General features: G+C 42.5%; 1 protein-coding gene across 1 annotated transcript in view; it reads left to right on the top strand.

The window, feature by feature from the left end:
• The window catches only part of SEC63 (SEC63 homolog, protein translocation regulator), a 100368-nt gene that overhangs the window by 4079 nt on the left and 80184 nt on the right, over positions 1–16105 (top strand). Inside the window, exon 2 of the mRNA XM_074948198.1 lies at positions 15824–15923. Coding sequence (XP_074804299.1) covers positions 15824–15923 — 100 coding nt within the window. The remainder of the gene's footprint in view (positions 1–15823; positions 15924–16105) is intronic.

Genomic DNA, 16105 nt, shown 5'->3' with positions numbered 1-16105 from the left:
TGAAATAGTGTTTCTGCAATTTCTAATGAGTGGTGTACAAATATTTGAAAGGCCACTCAGAGTATTATTGGCGTGAAAGTGACTTGTCCCTCTCTTAAATTAAACACAGGATAAAGTGATAATTTGAGATGCTTTTATTTCATATATTTATAAACCTAAATGAAGAGGATGCATCCTGACCAACGTCAAATGTTTACGACCTTTATGCCTTGAGGTGTGCACAGGAACCAGTAGATATACAAGAATAGAATACAGTTTCTCATTAGCTTCCTGTTAAATCTTGCTTTAATTTAAGATTTTAGTTCTTATTGCTTTATAGATTACCTGTGATGGTTGGACTATTCCAGTCTCTGACCTCACCAAGAGCAAGTGTGGGTTTCCAAGACATTTTGGAAAAAGCCCTATGAAATACAATTACAACCAACACTGGGGAAGGCAGTTATTTCTGTTTATATTACTTTCATTGCTCTGGTAGTCTCAGCTAAAATGAAAGGACAGTGTATCAGAAAACAACTAAACATGCAGGTAACTGGTTTGAAGGAATGATACTATAAAAGAGGCACTCTTCTTGCTTATTGTGATGTTCCCGAGGCTGTTTTAAAGGGTAAACTATCTGGTTTTGTATTTAATTCCTTGCCTTCAACTTGTATTTTATAATAGGCAAATGCATCTTTTTTGTTAAACATACTGGGTTATCTGTTCTTGGGCATCCAGCAAGAGAACTGTGACAGAAATTACTTTTAAGATTGTTGTGAACAAAGGTCAACAAGAAAATAAATTACTCCAAGTAGTGGTAATGGTCTCAAAAGTGATCTATAAAATAAGGAGGTAACTACAAATTTGAGTGTAGTGCAACTCCAGAAAACTCTGAAAGCCAATTTTAATCAACTTTTCCACCTATCTTTTTACAGGCAAGTATAAAGATAGAATCAAAAGAGCTTGAAGGGATGGATAAACATCCCTCAAAGTCCATTGATATTATTGGATTTATTCTCAAACAGGTTGGTTGCAGGGTTAGACAGGAATTAAGTCTCAAAATCCAGGAAGGAGGTAAAGAGCAAGAGGTGAATAAGCCTAGTTGTTGGCTAGTATACTGGCTGTCCCACAATGCTGACGTGTCTCTTACTGAAGTGATGTAAGACTGACAGTGCTCACCTAGGTATCAAAGTGAAACACAACATGATTATATAGACTGTTAGAGAACAGGTAGGCAGATGTTTGTATGCTCTGGTTTGTGATATTAGAGCCTGCTATCAGTGCAATTTTAAACTTGGTTAGAGTGCCATAAGCATACATAGCTAAGGTTGAGAGTCTGTCACGGAGCTCACAGAAGTCACAGATTCCGTGGCTTTCTGAGACCTCCATGACTTCCGTAGCTGCAGCAGCTGGTGTGGCTGATCCCAAGACCACCTGAGCAGTTGGCCCTGGGGGCTGGCCAAGCAGCAGTGGCCCGGTGTGGCTGGCCCCACCCGGGGGCTGGCCTGGAGGCCTGTGGAGTAGTGGTCCTGGGGGGCCTTGGTGCAGCAGGTGGCCGGGAACAGTCAGCTCCTGCTGTTGGAGAAGGGGCCAGCGGTCAGCTCCTGTCTCCCCCCCCCCCCCCCCCCACGCGCAAGCAGCGGGGCTCCAGGAGCAGCTAAGATTTAGTCAGAAGTATTTATAGTAAAAGTATGAACAGGTCACAGGCTGTGAATTTTTGTTTTACTAAAAATACCCATGGCTAAATCTTAGCACATCACAAAAATGTATAAGGTTATGTGGAAAGAATAAGGTCTCTGTTCTGAAGCTTAGAGGCTAACTTGGACAAAACAATACATGGGACAACAGTTCAAGTGCCAGGAAACATTGTACCCTCTCCAGTGGAGAGATGAATGTAAGCAGAAGAGAGACTGGAAGGAGGAGAAAACATAGTACATGAGAGAAGGGAGTCTGTCGATCATAGGGGATGTCTGTTGCTGATCAGAGTGGAAGAACTGAAGTTGATCTGTAATGACTGAAGAGGGATAATTGCTTATTTCTTTTCCCGTTAAAAATCAATATAAATGTACTTGCATAAATTGGATAATGAATGTACAGCTGGACAACTTTGTCACGGAATTCCTTGCAATGTGTTTTAGATACATCCACATATGAACAGTTTATGGACATATGTGCACTCGCTTATTTTTATGAATTTGTTCCTCAGTCAAATGTAGTCACACAGTTTTTCTCAAGAGCCAGAGTGAATTGAATCACTAGTGAAACCAACATCTATAGATATTTTTAGGGTATGAAATATGTATTAAACCTTTCACAGTGCTGTTATATGCATGAAAAAAAAATAAACCCAACCACCTCTTGTGATCTAGCTCCATGTTTGAACTGGGACATAATAGTCCATTTCTTCTGGTTGCGATACTGCAAAATGGTGGATTTTTGGGGCATTTCAGTGATGTGTACCTAGGGGAACATAAAAAGACAATAGATTCTTCTCAGAGGGGCCTCTAAATACTCCCAGTTGTTTGTTGCACCACCTTCTGTTGCTGAGGTTCCCAACCTAGTGGAAAGCCGCACCCTCCTTTGACAATGCCGCCATAGGTGCCGTCTCTTGACACCAGACATTAGGAGCTGAGGTTATAAAAGTGCACAGAAAGTGCCACTGCTTCGGCGTCTTCCGTTGGTCCCAGCCCAAAAATTGAAATGGGCAGAGTTTCTTTGAGTGTTGTTAGGTTACTTACCAGTAACTTTCTTTATATAGCATTTTTTTCTGTAGGTCTCAAAGCACTAGTGAAGTAGATGAGTATTATCCCCTTAGTGATGTGGAACTGAGGCGCACAAGGTTAAGGTTAAAACCTTATTCAAGACCATACTGTAAATCAGTGGTGGAGAATAAAACTTGGATCTAATTCCTCAATCTGTGCCCCATCCACTGGACCATGTTGCTTCCAAATAAACAGATGAATGCCATCTTTATTTTACCACCCTCATTTATGTGTCTCGGTGCATAAGTGTTGGATGGGGGCAAACAGGAGCAGAAAATGGGGACACCTGCTATCAGGAATTCAGGAAACTTAGATTTTGCAAGTTTTACATATTTTTTGTTAATCCACTGGTGAAAAATGGCTCATAGCACTGATAGTTCAGGGGCTGGCTACCAACATCAAAAATTTTAAATAAAACTGTTAGTTCTTATTAGAAAAGGTGTATACATTGCTCTGTGTTCATGTGGAAAACCTGCATTAAATTCCCTGATCTGATCTTGTGCTCCCATTTGAGAAGAGCTGCAGAGAAAACACTGTGTCCCGGGGTTCTCACAACAAAAACTTTGGTGGCCTCAGAGTGTGGCCACCAACTCTTGCTGGTGGCAGCTCTGATGCTTTTTCCTAAAATACGTTAGGAAAAACAAATAAATATGCACATATACATGTCCAAATCAGTATAATTTATTTATGTAGGGCTTTATGCAGACTCAATCATAAAAATAATGTACAGTTGTCTGTATTCTTTACTGGACCTAAACAGAATAGAAACACAAGGTGCTCCCCACCAAGCCCCTGTCCTCAATCACCACTGAGGAGGCTGTGGCCACAAGAAAAGCCTGTGGTGGCTGCATTTGAGAAATGCTGGTCTAGGAAGTGATTTATGTTGCTCAGTACTGAGCAGGTGAGTGGGATTTGCCAGTCTGATGTACATAATGTTTTTGTGGGTATGTTTACACTACAGCCTCTGGTTTTAAAATCCCGGGCATGCGCTCACACAGAAAGGGGAGCATGATGAGCACTGCATCAGGAAAGCATGTATGGGAGCACTGGCCACATCTGTGTACTTGCATTAGTATCTGTCTGCAGACCAGTTCTGATCCTGGTGCAGTTCAGTGGCACTCTGAGCAACCTGATTACTTGGAGGGGCTCTTGGGCACAGAATAGAGCTGCTTTCTGCTACAGTTGTACTTCACCTTGTCCCACCCCCTTTCAAGGAGGTTGGCCTATGCCACTGCTATTTTATTTTCCACAGTCCCACAAAGGGGTGTGGGGTGGAGGGGTCACTTACCTTTGTTTTCCTGGCACATAGCCTCTTCTGCTTTTCCCATGTCCTGCAAAAGAGCTTAAAGCAGCCAGGGTTCTATCTGAGCCTGTGGAAGGTTCTGAATGGTGAAGATGAAGGGGACCCATGGACTGCCCCATGAATTACTTCCAGGCACCCTTGAAGTGTCCAGAGTTGAAAGGGGGCTGTGCCAGTCCTCCTCCCCAAGTTGTGTAAGAGTCTGGGAAAAGAGACACTTACCTGTCCCCAAACTCAGATTGGCTTTGCCGCTCCTCCTGTTAACCACCTTTTTTTCAAGGCCTGGAGAAGAATGTGGTGGTGTGCTTCCTCAGGGCATTGCACAAGCCATCAGATTCTAGTGTGCCAGACCGCAAAATGGACTAAATGTGCTGTGCTGTCAAAGGCACAAAGCAAACTGAAAACTAGAGGTTTTTTGTTTATTTCAGGTGTTTTAATGTTTTCTGTTTGTAAGAGTAAGTTAAAATATGACTTATTTAGAACATTTTAAGTTTCTGTAGAAGAAATGCATGTTCAAGAGTAGGTTTTAAATTCTTGTCTCAGTGTGGGTTGGCAGACGCTAATGTCAAATGAAGGAGATGCATAGTGTGTAGAGGAGCAAAATGGCTTATTGCATTATGAGGACCACCCCCTGATCTATGTTAGAAACCATTTCCGTATCAGCCACTTGTCACTATCTCTTGATGGAAGATAGAAACTTCTGAGCACAAAGCAGAGAGATCAGATCCTCAGAAAGGGGGTCTGCAAGCAAAACTTCTGTTGTAAATTTCAAGAAGTCTGTGCTGCTTGAATCTCTCTGAAGTAACTTAAAATGGCATTACTCCATTAATAGCTCCTTTTAACACAAAGTATAGCTCATGCAGTTTATCACAAATAAGTATTCAGTGAGGATCAGAGCTAATAAAGTGAAAACTGAGGCTTATGGTGGAATTTAAAAATGGATGATTTGGAGGGATAAAGGGAGAGTTCTAGACAGATGGGGGGGGTCACATAGCTGAAAATGATCATTCTTCCCACCTCTTCTTCCAAAAACTGACACCTCATGCTAAGAGTTGCACAAAATTAGCACTTTTAATGAGTTGTCTACAACTTTTCCTTCAGAGGCTTTAAAGCATAACTACTTTAAATTTGCTTGCTGAAAAGGGATTCTTTTAATTCTTTGAAGATAGGGTGATAGTTTCATTCCTGCTAAAACATAAAAGGATTTGTGTGCCTGCACTACCACTTAAGCATTTATTCATTTGAAGATTGGTGCTAAGGAAGAATGCTGTAATGAAATTATCTCCTTTATTTAAAACTTCCTTTGCACAGAAAATTACTCAGTGTTTTATAATCTAATAAACATCTGATGGGCATGAGAATTCAATCTTAAAATAAAAAAAATACTGAGGGCTTGTCTACACTTGCAAGGTTTGTTGCCAAAAAATGGCTTTTGGTGATAAAAATGGCTTTTGGCGACAAAACAGTGATAGCGTACACACTGCAAGGTACTGTATGCAGCTGCTCTGTGAATGCACAAAGCACTGATAAGTTGCTGCTGTCCATATCACACTTGGGTGCCTGCGATTCATCCTCTGCTAACTTTGTGAGTAACTCTGCGAGTAACTGTGCTGCCATGCGTGATGTCCTCATGACAGCTAACAGCACATAAGAGAGAAGTGCGGGATCTATCCTCTCACTGCAGATGCTGGCGTGCACTACAAAAGAATGACAGTTGGAAAAACTGCGCAAAAGAAAGCCAGAAACCATTGGAGGTGTGGCGGACAAAGTGGTGCATGACGGTACATTTTACACATCCCAGGATGCGCTGTGCTCCGTTTTCGTATTCCCACAATGCCTAGTGACAGATGTTGTTGCCAGGCACTGTGGGATACATATGCAGAGTCCATCGCTCTCACTGTCGACAAAGGTGCCCCGAATGTGGACGCAATCTGTCGACCGCGGGAGCAAATGTAGACACACTTTGGTGACTTTGCTTTTGTCAGGTTTTTTTTCCCTTGTCAACATTAGTTTCATTGACAAAACTTGCCAGTGTAGACCAACCCTGAATCTGGTTGGTTCAAGTATTCAGAACTAGGTGAAGTAATCAGTAGTGTGGAAGAAGAGATATTTAGACTTGATGTGGCATTTTGACATGATCATGCCTAATAAGAACTCCTCTTACATAAAATGAAGAATTTGAAGGAGGCATAAATGTACCGTCTGGAGAAGGAACTGATGCATTCAGACTTCCCTTGTGGCCTTGTGCAAGTTGTTAAAGCTCTGGCTGAGTCCCCCAAGTGGACTATCACCGGTATTGTATTGGATCCAACTTTTGGATCCCATATACTTCCAAGCCAACTAGGTTTGAGCAGCATCCAGACATTCTCTAGTCCTGGCCACCCAGGCACACTATCAGGGTGCAGACTCCGTGTCTGGCATCCCTCATTTGGCTGCAGAACCCATCATGAACACAGGGCCCTGAGACCAGTGTTAATACTCCTAAGCCTCCCCAGTAGCTAATGCATGCTCTCCAATCCCTGCAAGCATTCTGGTTTATAGTTCGGCCCTTTGGGGACCATGTGACAATTTTAAAGCAAGGAACTCAGACTTTTTAAAGAAAGGAACGTGTGGGTTTCTGGGCATAGAGGATTCATAGAATCATAGAATATCAGGGTTGGAAGGGACCTCAGGAGGTCATCTAGTCCAACCCCCTGCTCAAAGCAGGACCAATCCCCAAATTTTTGCCCCAATCCCTAAATGGCCCCCTCAAGGATTGAACTCGCAACCCTGGGTTTAGCAGGCCAAGGCTCAAACCACAGAGCTATCCCTCCCCCCAGAGTTAATGGTTCTATCAGAAGTCAGTGCTGTTTGTTTGTATTTATGTATTACTGTAGTGCCGAGGGGCCCTAGACAGGGACCAGGACCCTGTTGTGCCAGGCACTTTTCAAACACAGAACACCAACAGAGTAGAACTATTCATTGTTGATTCAATGTTCCTTGGTGGCCTTGTCTTGTCTTTCCAGCATATTACCTTGCTACATGTCAGTTTACTATTACCAGATTATGATTTAATTCACTATCATTGTTATAAGTACAAATAGCATAAAACCAAATGGAATTCGTGACTGGACAGAGACATATTCCCCAAACTGTCACACAGGTCACTTACTTTGTTTTCCCATAGGAAAATTGGGGAGAATACCTAGATCTCTTCATATCACAATCACAGTATTCACACCTTAAATTAATCCACAGATCTCTCACACACCTACCGAGCAGAGCTAACTTCTGCCTCCACAGTTCTGTGCAGCTACACCTGATTTCAAACACATGCACTTTACCTGGAGTGCATTGCATATAATAAATGCTTGGACTGCTCTCATATCCCCTCTTGCTACTGACAATACACTTTATTATAAAACTCATGTGTCAAAGTTCAGGGAAACTGCACATGTATTTTTCCCTCCCTGGTCCACCAAGGGCACCCACTTTTAGGCTTTTGGCTCCCATATGTCACCTCTCCTGGACAGAGCCTGTGTCTGTCATCGTGTCCCGTCCCCGTCCCCCTGACCAGGGTTTTTTTAGGCTGCATAATTCCCTGACTACATTTGTGGTGTTCCCAGTAAATCAGGCTGTCTAAACAGGCCAGTGTCTGTGCTTCGCTTTTTCTTCACAGGCTATAAACAGCACAGGCGCTGGCTTCCTCCGGGCCCCAGGGGTGCTCAAGTCCCCGCCCCACCCCTTCACCCAAGCCCTCACCCTGCCTCTCCCGCACATTTCCTCCCCATTCCCTTCCAACGCCTCCTGCACTCTGTGAAACAGCTGATTGTGGTGGGAGGGATGCGCTGGGGGGCGGGGGGGGAAGCTGATCGGCGAGGCCACCAGTGAATGGGAGACACTGGATGGGGGGGCGGGGAGCTGGTGGGTGCTAAGCACCCACTAAATTTTTTCCTGGAGCACCCATGGAGTTGGCATCTATGATAAACAGTAATTGCTCACAGTTCTATAAGTTATCACACAGCCTTTTCTAAGCAGATGTCTATACTTAAAATGCTACAGCTGTGCTGCTGCAGCCCTTCAGTGTTGACCAGTGGTTCTCGAACTGGGCTGGCGTTAGACTTGTTGGGGCTCAGGGCTGAAGCCTGAACCCGACAGCTTCAGCCCTGGGTGTCAGGGCTTAGGTCATAGGCCCCCCATCTTGGGCTGAAGCCCTTGGGCTTTGGCCTTCCTGCCTGGGGCAGTGGGGCTTGGGCAGACTTCAACTTTGGCCCCCCCTCCTTGGGTCATATAGTAATTTTTGTTGTCAGAAGGAGGTCGTGGTGCAATGAAGTTTGAGAACACCTTGTGTAGACACTACCTATGTGGAAGGGAGGGGTTTTCCTGTTGGTGTAGGTAATCCACCTCCCTGAGAGGGGTAGCTAGGTTGATGGAATAATTGTTCCATCTACCTGGCTCTGTTTACGCTGGGGGGTGAGGTTGGCTTAACTGTGTCACTCAGGCATGTGGATTTTTCACACCCCTGAATGTAGTTAAGCTGATTTAATGTTTTAGTGCAGACCAGGCCTAAACAAGCACACATTCTTAAGTTGAAAACAACCTACACTCATGCTAATAAACTTACCAGAAAGCACGCCTTTCCTCTCCTCAGCTCCAGGAGGGCTCTGGCAGGAGTCAGGCTTTCAAAACCCCACAAAGGGTTTTTTCTGTGGTTACAAGTTCTTAACAGCTTTGACTCAGAACAAGCACACCCATGCATAGGTTAGCTTTTCTTCTATACAGTTTGGGCCTTTGATCTTCAGGGTCTGGGAACAAGTAATCAATAGACAATGGTCCCTTCCTCAGGGCATAGCTTCAAAAGGAGGAGTTTTGCATAACTGGAGGTGGGAGTTTGCATTCTCTAGAGATTCCTCAGGTAAATACTTGATGCTGTTTGTCCTGAATATCTATTCTCTCCTGGCCTGTTGTTCAGTACAGTCCTTTGAAGTTCATATGCTTCCCAGGGTTCACATCCCATCTCCCTCTTAGGGAGGTTACATGCAGTCCCGGCCCACAGTAATGTGTAACTTTTTAATTAATACAATAAACTCCAAAGATACTTACTGGATTATGTTTAAGGTTTTGCAAGGATATTGTAGGAAATTGCCATATCTGTCACACCCTGTTACTTACATAATGTACACAATTCTTCACTTAAGTGATGTATTCTGCATCCTGAAGGTACACATGCAGCTCTTCCCTTTGTTCACATGCATCGGGGGTGTGTGTGTGTGTGTGAAATTATAGCTATCCTCAATCATAATCACAGCTCTTCCACATATCACAATAAAACCCACACATGGCCTCATATTACTAACACACCTTTACCAAGCAGGCCCAACTACTGTCTCCACCTATTAGTGTAGGAGCACTTAACAGCCAATACACTGACTTGTACCTGGAGTATAGCCAAATAATTGCCATTGGCTACTGCCAGTTCCATGGAACAGAGGGGACATGGTGTGGGCAACTGTGTTTATTCCTTTTTGCTATTTAGTAGTGTTAAGTGAAATCTTGCAGGGGTTGTAAAATGAGGTGAAGAACTTGCACGTTTAAGCAACTGTGGAGTTGGCAGAATAAAGGTATGTGTGTTAATAGGGCATATGACACATTGCTGAAAGACAGTAGAGTTAAAGTTTCATGGGCAACCTTAACTGTGCATGTCCTGGTTTTTAGAAGCTTAAGTTTTGCTCAACTCGGTATTATGCAAGGTGGTGATGTACCACCAAGCAGCAACTCTGATAGTGTGTTTTGCCATTGAATTTACTAGTTTTTTTAACAGGAGAAGATATGTTAGGAGTTGGTTATTTAGGCAGTTGTACATATCATGTCCTGCAATTTGTGTACTGAGCTAGCCACCCCCATCAGCTGGGCCCCACTCGCCCTGCTCCAGCACATCATGCCTCAACCCATTCAGTGTGTGCATTCCCCACTCCAAGCTGTAAGTGGGCCTTCCCACCACAAGCAGGGAATGCATCTTCCTGAAGTCTTCACTCCCTGGTGTGCAGATATTTCTGTTGCTGTTACTTCCCCCTTTTATAATCCGACATGCATCCAGTGGCTGGAGCAAAGGAAAACTATGGTACAAGAGAATAGCTGTGTGCAGGAAGGTTGGCAGAGCTGGGAGTTTAGGATAGTTGCAGTGCACTGGCAGAGCTGGAGGTTGCAGGGGGTTGTGTGGGGTGCTGGCAGAGCTGGGGCTACAGGGCCCTTGGGGGAAGTGGCAGAGCTAGGGGTGCCATGGCTTTCTTATGAGCCCTCAACCTCTTTCACCTGCCCTGCTATCCATCCCTATTTATCATAGAATCCTGGACATGTAGGGCTGGAAAGGGACCTCAAGAGGTCATATAGTCTAGCCCTCCTATGCTGAGGCAGGACCAAATACACTTACACCATCCTTGACTGGTGTTGTCCAACCTGTTCTTAAATCCTCCATTGCTGGGGATTACACAACCTCCCTTTGAAGCATGTTCCAGGGCTTAACTACCCTTCTAGTTAAATATTTTCCAAATATCTAACTTAAATCTCCCTTGCTAAAGAGTAACCCCATTACTACTTGTCCTACCTTCAGTGGACAGGGAGAACAGTTGATCACCATCTGCTTTATTACAGCTCTTAGCGTAGGTCCCTCCTTCGGTGGTCTTTTCTTAAGACTAAACATGCCCAGTTTTTTTAATCTTTCCTCACAGATCAGGTTTTCTAAACCTTTTTCCCATTTTTGTCACTATTTTTATAGAGATTCTCCCACAAGAACATAGTGAAGAGCTTAAATTCATTGTATCTGAAGGACAGTTAGTCTCCCAGATGTCGCTACAGGCTGCATTAGATGCTTCTGATACAGTAGCATGTTCAATGGCCACTTCCATAGCCACACTGCTGCTCTGCTATAGTTTGAGCATTGCTTCCTGTTTTAAAATATGGCTGTCCTAAGGGCTCTAAACTCCACTTACTTTCCTGAATTATCTTGAAATTTGCTGTGCCTCATGGGACTGTGGAGATAAGACTAGTGGTCAAAATTTGGCATCATTTGGGTAAGGGTTTCCTGAGATTGAGAGAGACCCCATTAAAACAACCAACCTCCTCTCTCTGCCCCCCCAACCCTAAAACCAAGTTGTCTACAAAATCACCTTGTTTTAAGATTTTTGTGTGTGTGCACACCATGGGCTCAAATTAAGCCTCTAATCGTGCCCAAACTGACCTCAGCCTTCAGGATTTATCTCAGTCTGCCATCCCTTTAAGCAATATTGGGATGGAAAAGAGTCTGTAGAAGCATATCTGGCAAAGTCCCAGAGTAGCTGAGGGATACAGCATAAACCCCAGCCATACTCATTGACTGTGCGTTCAAGTCTGCTGTTGGTAGGCATCTGGGAGTGACTGCTGGGCATAAATATAAAGTAAACAATGAGATAAGGTATTTATTTTTTCAGTTTGGCATGAGTGGTGCAGCTTTGCCAGAAGATGCTAAACTATTTCATAACTAGTAAATCCATGTGTGAATTGTTAGCTTCCAATATGCTGCAAGGTAATGTATGGTTCATGTAAAGTTTACTTCAGAAAGTGAGAGTCCATTAGTCAAGGGGTTCCTCAGAAGATAAAGAGATTAAGGACTTGGTATATACCATGACAGTGAATAGGGAACAGTTTCTGATGCCAGTGATGGGTCACTTCACCATTGGCTTTCTCCTCTCTACTACACCCTGCAGACACTCATAAAAGTGGGAGAGAGGGGTGCCTTGAGCAGTTAGGGACAGTGTCTGGCCCATATCTAGGATTGGCCTTTAGCTGTGTTACCATGTCACAAAGGCTTTGTTTGCCTTAGACTTCAAAAGGATTGGGAAAGTACTTTTGGTACAGCAGGTGGTAATGAGGTGTTCCATAGAGACAGCTCCTTCATAGGAATGTGTTGGCTCTTAAGGGCCTTTGTGTCTGTTCACACAGGGAGGGTGTGAGGTCTCCTTCAAGTGGGTTAAGGAGGGGTCTGCTGTACTGCACTGCTAGTCAAGGATGGACTGGCATAATTGATTAGGTCTGTTGGTTGCTGTAGTAGATAGAGCTATAATCTGAGTTGTGTGGTTGAGTTGCAGTACCTTTTACCACCGACTTCCATGAGGTAGACTTAGGCATCCACATAGCCTTCTGTACCTCTGCATCATAGTCTGTTTATATGGCCGTTGGAGGAGCCTTCTCGAGACCCAGGTCATGGCAAAAAAAGATGTCTCCCTCTGCAGCCCTTCTGATCTGTGGAGACCTTCTTTTGTCTTGTCAGATCCATCTGGGGGTTGTTGCAGTAGGATGTTTCTTTCAGAACTCCAGGAAGCAAAGCTACATTGCAAGCGTTGCAGAGAAAAGTGACTTGCAGGGATCTGGTTGACTTTATAACTGCCAAGAGAGGAGACAAGGTTGCCTTGTAGAAATGGACTCACAGGCAGTGCAGTACTTGAATCAGATGACATGAACCCCTCAAAAAAACCTTCCGTGGAAATGTTGCAGGGTGTCTTGATGTGATTAGGCTTAAGACGCTATTGTCAGAAAACCTTTGTGCACAAAAGTGAATACTTGGCACCCCTGTGCTGATGCTTTCACAATGTTTCACAATGCCAAAGTGCGTAGGGATAGGGAGAGCCATTCTGTGCATACTAACAGTGTGGGGTTTTTTTGTTTGGTTTTGTTTGGTTTTTTTGGCCAGGTACTCATGAAACTCTGTGTAGATAATTGAGTTCTGTTGCCCTCGCAAAACTAGTGTAGCATCAAGGAAAAGTATTCTCATGTAAACTTACACCTGCTGCACAGGAGATTGTGAAATGTTCCTTACAGGCTTTGAGTAGCCATGAAATGATGGGACAGACCATCACATGATCCTTTCTTAGCAATCTGAAGCATAACTCTGACAGCTGTCAATCTCCTGCACCACTTTTCTCCCTCAAGAAGGGCTCCCAGTTGTCCAGCTCTGTATGCCAGCCTTCTTTCTTGCACTGTGCAGAATTTACAAAGCTGAAGCTATTACATGCTGAAAAACAGTATGGAAATACTGAGGACTGCAGTATATCATGAGTGAGATAGTATAGGGATTTTTCGTTAGGCTGTGGAGGGGAGGATACCTCTACTGAACCAGGGGGAAATAAGAGGTAGTGAGTGGTGGAGTATGTTGCCTCCACAGTGGGTGCCAAAACTTTTTATTAAAACAAAATCTAGAAAACATATCAAAGTTAAGATGATAAACTAAAAATAAAACTATCAGATCAAATTCAGATCATATCGCACAAGTTAATTTCAGTAATGGATTGGAGTTACATCATTAAATTAATACCAAAAATAATTAATCATTGTACATTTTAAGGAGTATAAGAACATGACTGTCCATTTGGGTATAAATCCTAACTAAAGAATTTTACCATAGTCAATCAAATCTATAATTTGAAGCCGATTAAATATCTCAATACTGAAACCAGTATTAAAACTGCCTTCTTAGCCACCACATAGGAATTAAAGTCTGACACTTTCCTCCCCTCCATATCCCTCAAAGGAGATATTACAATATGGACTTCAACATTTGTCTATCAAGAGTTCTGTTAAACTTCCTATTTACCAGAAATTAGAGACGATAATCTCAAGTCTCTCGGGACCTTTAAACACAGAACACACTGTAATGAGAGTCTTTGAGACAGTATTTAGGGCGGTTTAAACCTGAGGAACTCCTTTCAGATGCCTTCCCTGGGCTTGTTGTATGGATGCTCATACCACATGTGTGCACACAGCTACACTTACTTTCACACCCTAAAAATAAAAAGGCTGGGACATCTCCCAGTTAATAAAAAAAACAAAACAACCCAGAGTAAAATATGGAAACTGGAAAAATAAGACAGTTGTTTTCACAAGGAGTTCATGAACTTTTCAGCATTTGTGTGCAGCCTGCTGGACGCTTGTAGAGTAGGAGTTGGAATGGCAATTAATACAGTGATGTTCTGCTGGCACAATGTTTCCCACTAATGGGCTGCCTCTGGTGCAGGGAGAGACTGGTCAGAGGCTGGAATGGCTTGTGGATGTTGAGACTTCCTCTCCCCAAGGTGATCACTCTTGGAAATTCTGGAGCTTCAGTCTTCAGTTTTCTTGTTGATCAAAAGGCAAGGATTTTCAGTGTTACCTTTGGATTCGTATGATTGATGAATTTTGCTTGTTCCATCCAAAGCTTTTGGGCCAGTCAGATGTGAGGCCATTGTTAACAAGCATCAATATTGGAAAAGTCCCTCTAAGCCAGATATTAAAAACAAACAAACACGTTTTCCATATCACAGTGACTCTTGGTCTGTAACCCTGCAAAAATCAGAAATTCAGACACGTAAAACCTCTTTTGAGGAGGCTGACATGGTCTTATTTGGATGAAAGGTCTTAAGATGATACTGTGTCAATAGTTTAGGGAAAACTCAAATCAAACCCCTATAAAAATAACTAATAGGAAAAATTTTAGCTTAACAAAACCAGTCACTATATATTAATTTATTAGCAAAAATAAAATTAATTAAAACATGACAAATTTCATCATCTCCACTTTCTTCTCTGCTAATCTAAATGTAGACAAATGCTCTTATTCTTGCAGATAATGCAATTTTAGTTTCTTATGAAATCTACATCATGATAGAGAAAAGTTACTTTAAAACTAATCAAGAAGCCCATTTATAATATAAAATTAATCCTATAGAACGTCTATACAGCTATATAAGTTATGCTTCTCACAATTGGTGGGATTCTCTTCCAATCAAAGCCATTATGGGGTTCCATAAACTGTCTTCACTTTCCATCACAGTATACTACTTTTCCTGAAACCTCTCTCTCACCACTAGCTTGATCCCAGGTAATACCAAAATATAATTAAAGCTCTTTAAATATAGACAGATTGCTCCCACTCTTGGGGACATTGTGTACCATAGATTTGCCCCACCCACTCTGAAATGTTTGGGGAAGAAACCTCTCGGTGGCTAGCCTCCTAGTTCTTTGCTATTTATTATATTTGCCAAACGTCCTGTCAGAACTGGGACCTCGTATGAGATGCTGTTCAAACATATAGGTAGAGTCCTGCAAATCTGCAGAAATCTGCTTTATAACCACAGACTATGTTTGCGGATCAGATGCGGATACAAATTTTGTATCCATGCAGGGTTCCACATCTAGGTAGATATGTCTCTGCCCCCAAAGAGCTACAGTCTAACTAAAAATAAGACTCACAAAGTGGGTGTTACAAAGAGGAAGAGGGTAACAGTATTTGAAGGTTTTTAGTTCTTCCAGTGCCTTGCTCAAAAAATGTCCCCAATTCACACTCCCCAGTTGTATTCCAAGATCCATTTCATATGCTGTCTTCTTTTTTTGCCCCTGCATACTGCAGCTGATGTCAAAGGGGGAGATCATTTGCCGGAGTTAACTAGCTTTAAAACTGCACATGTGAGACTAGTAGGGCATGGAATAGACAAGCTGCATCTCCTGACTTTGTTTCAGCAGTGATTCTTGTTTCAAGATACACAGAAAAAAGGTAATTGGTTCCTGTAGTAGGTAGTGTAGAGCAATCCAGGTTAAACCATTACTTACAAATTTGGTACCATTTAAATGCCTAGGAAACAAATCTGTAATTCACTCACTGCTTTTTTTGATTATGAAGCTCTTTCAAGTCTCAAACTGGAATTGCACTGCAAACCCCAAGATAACAGCTCCCTTGTCACTTTGCATTTGACGTAACTTCTAATTAAATTTTAACTAGCCATTTAAATTTTTTTTGCAGAGCAAATTCGATTAAAAAATATAAGAAAAGTATATGGAAGATGTCTGTGGTATCGTTTGCGGTTATTAAAACCACAGCAAAACATAATTCCTACAATAAAGTAAGTATATTTCATTTGGGTAACTTCTCATTTAAATTACTACTGTATTTTGTATTTTTTTACATAAATTTAAAGTTTTAATGAAAGCATCTGGAACTAGTTCTATAATAAAGTAATAGGTTTCATAACTTTTTAAAGAAAGGGACTATTAGAATCTGCTACAATTGCATAATGAAAATTTG

This window comes from Natator depressus, chromosome 3 (genome assembly GCF_965152275.1).
Source record: "Natator depressus isolate rNatDep1 chromosome 3, rNatDep2.hap1, whole genome shotgun sequence".
In the NCBI taxonomy this organism is placed as follows: Eukaryota; Metazoa; Chordata; order Testudines; family Cheloniidae; genus Natator; species Natator depressus.
Note: the sequence above shows the minus strand (reverse complement) of the source record. Positions and strands in the feature narration are given on the sequence as shown.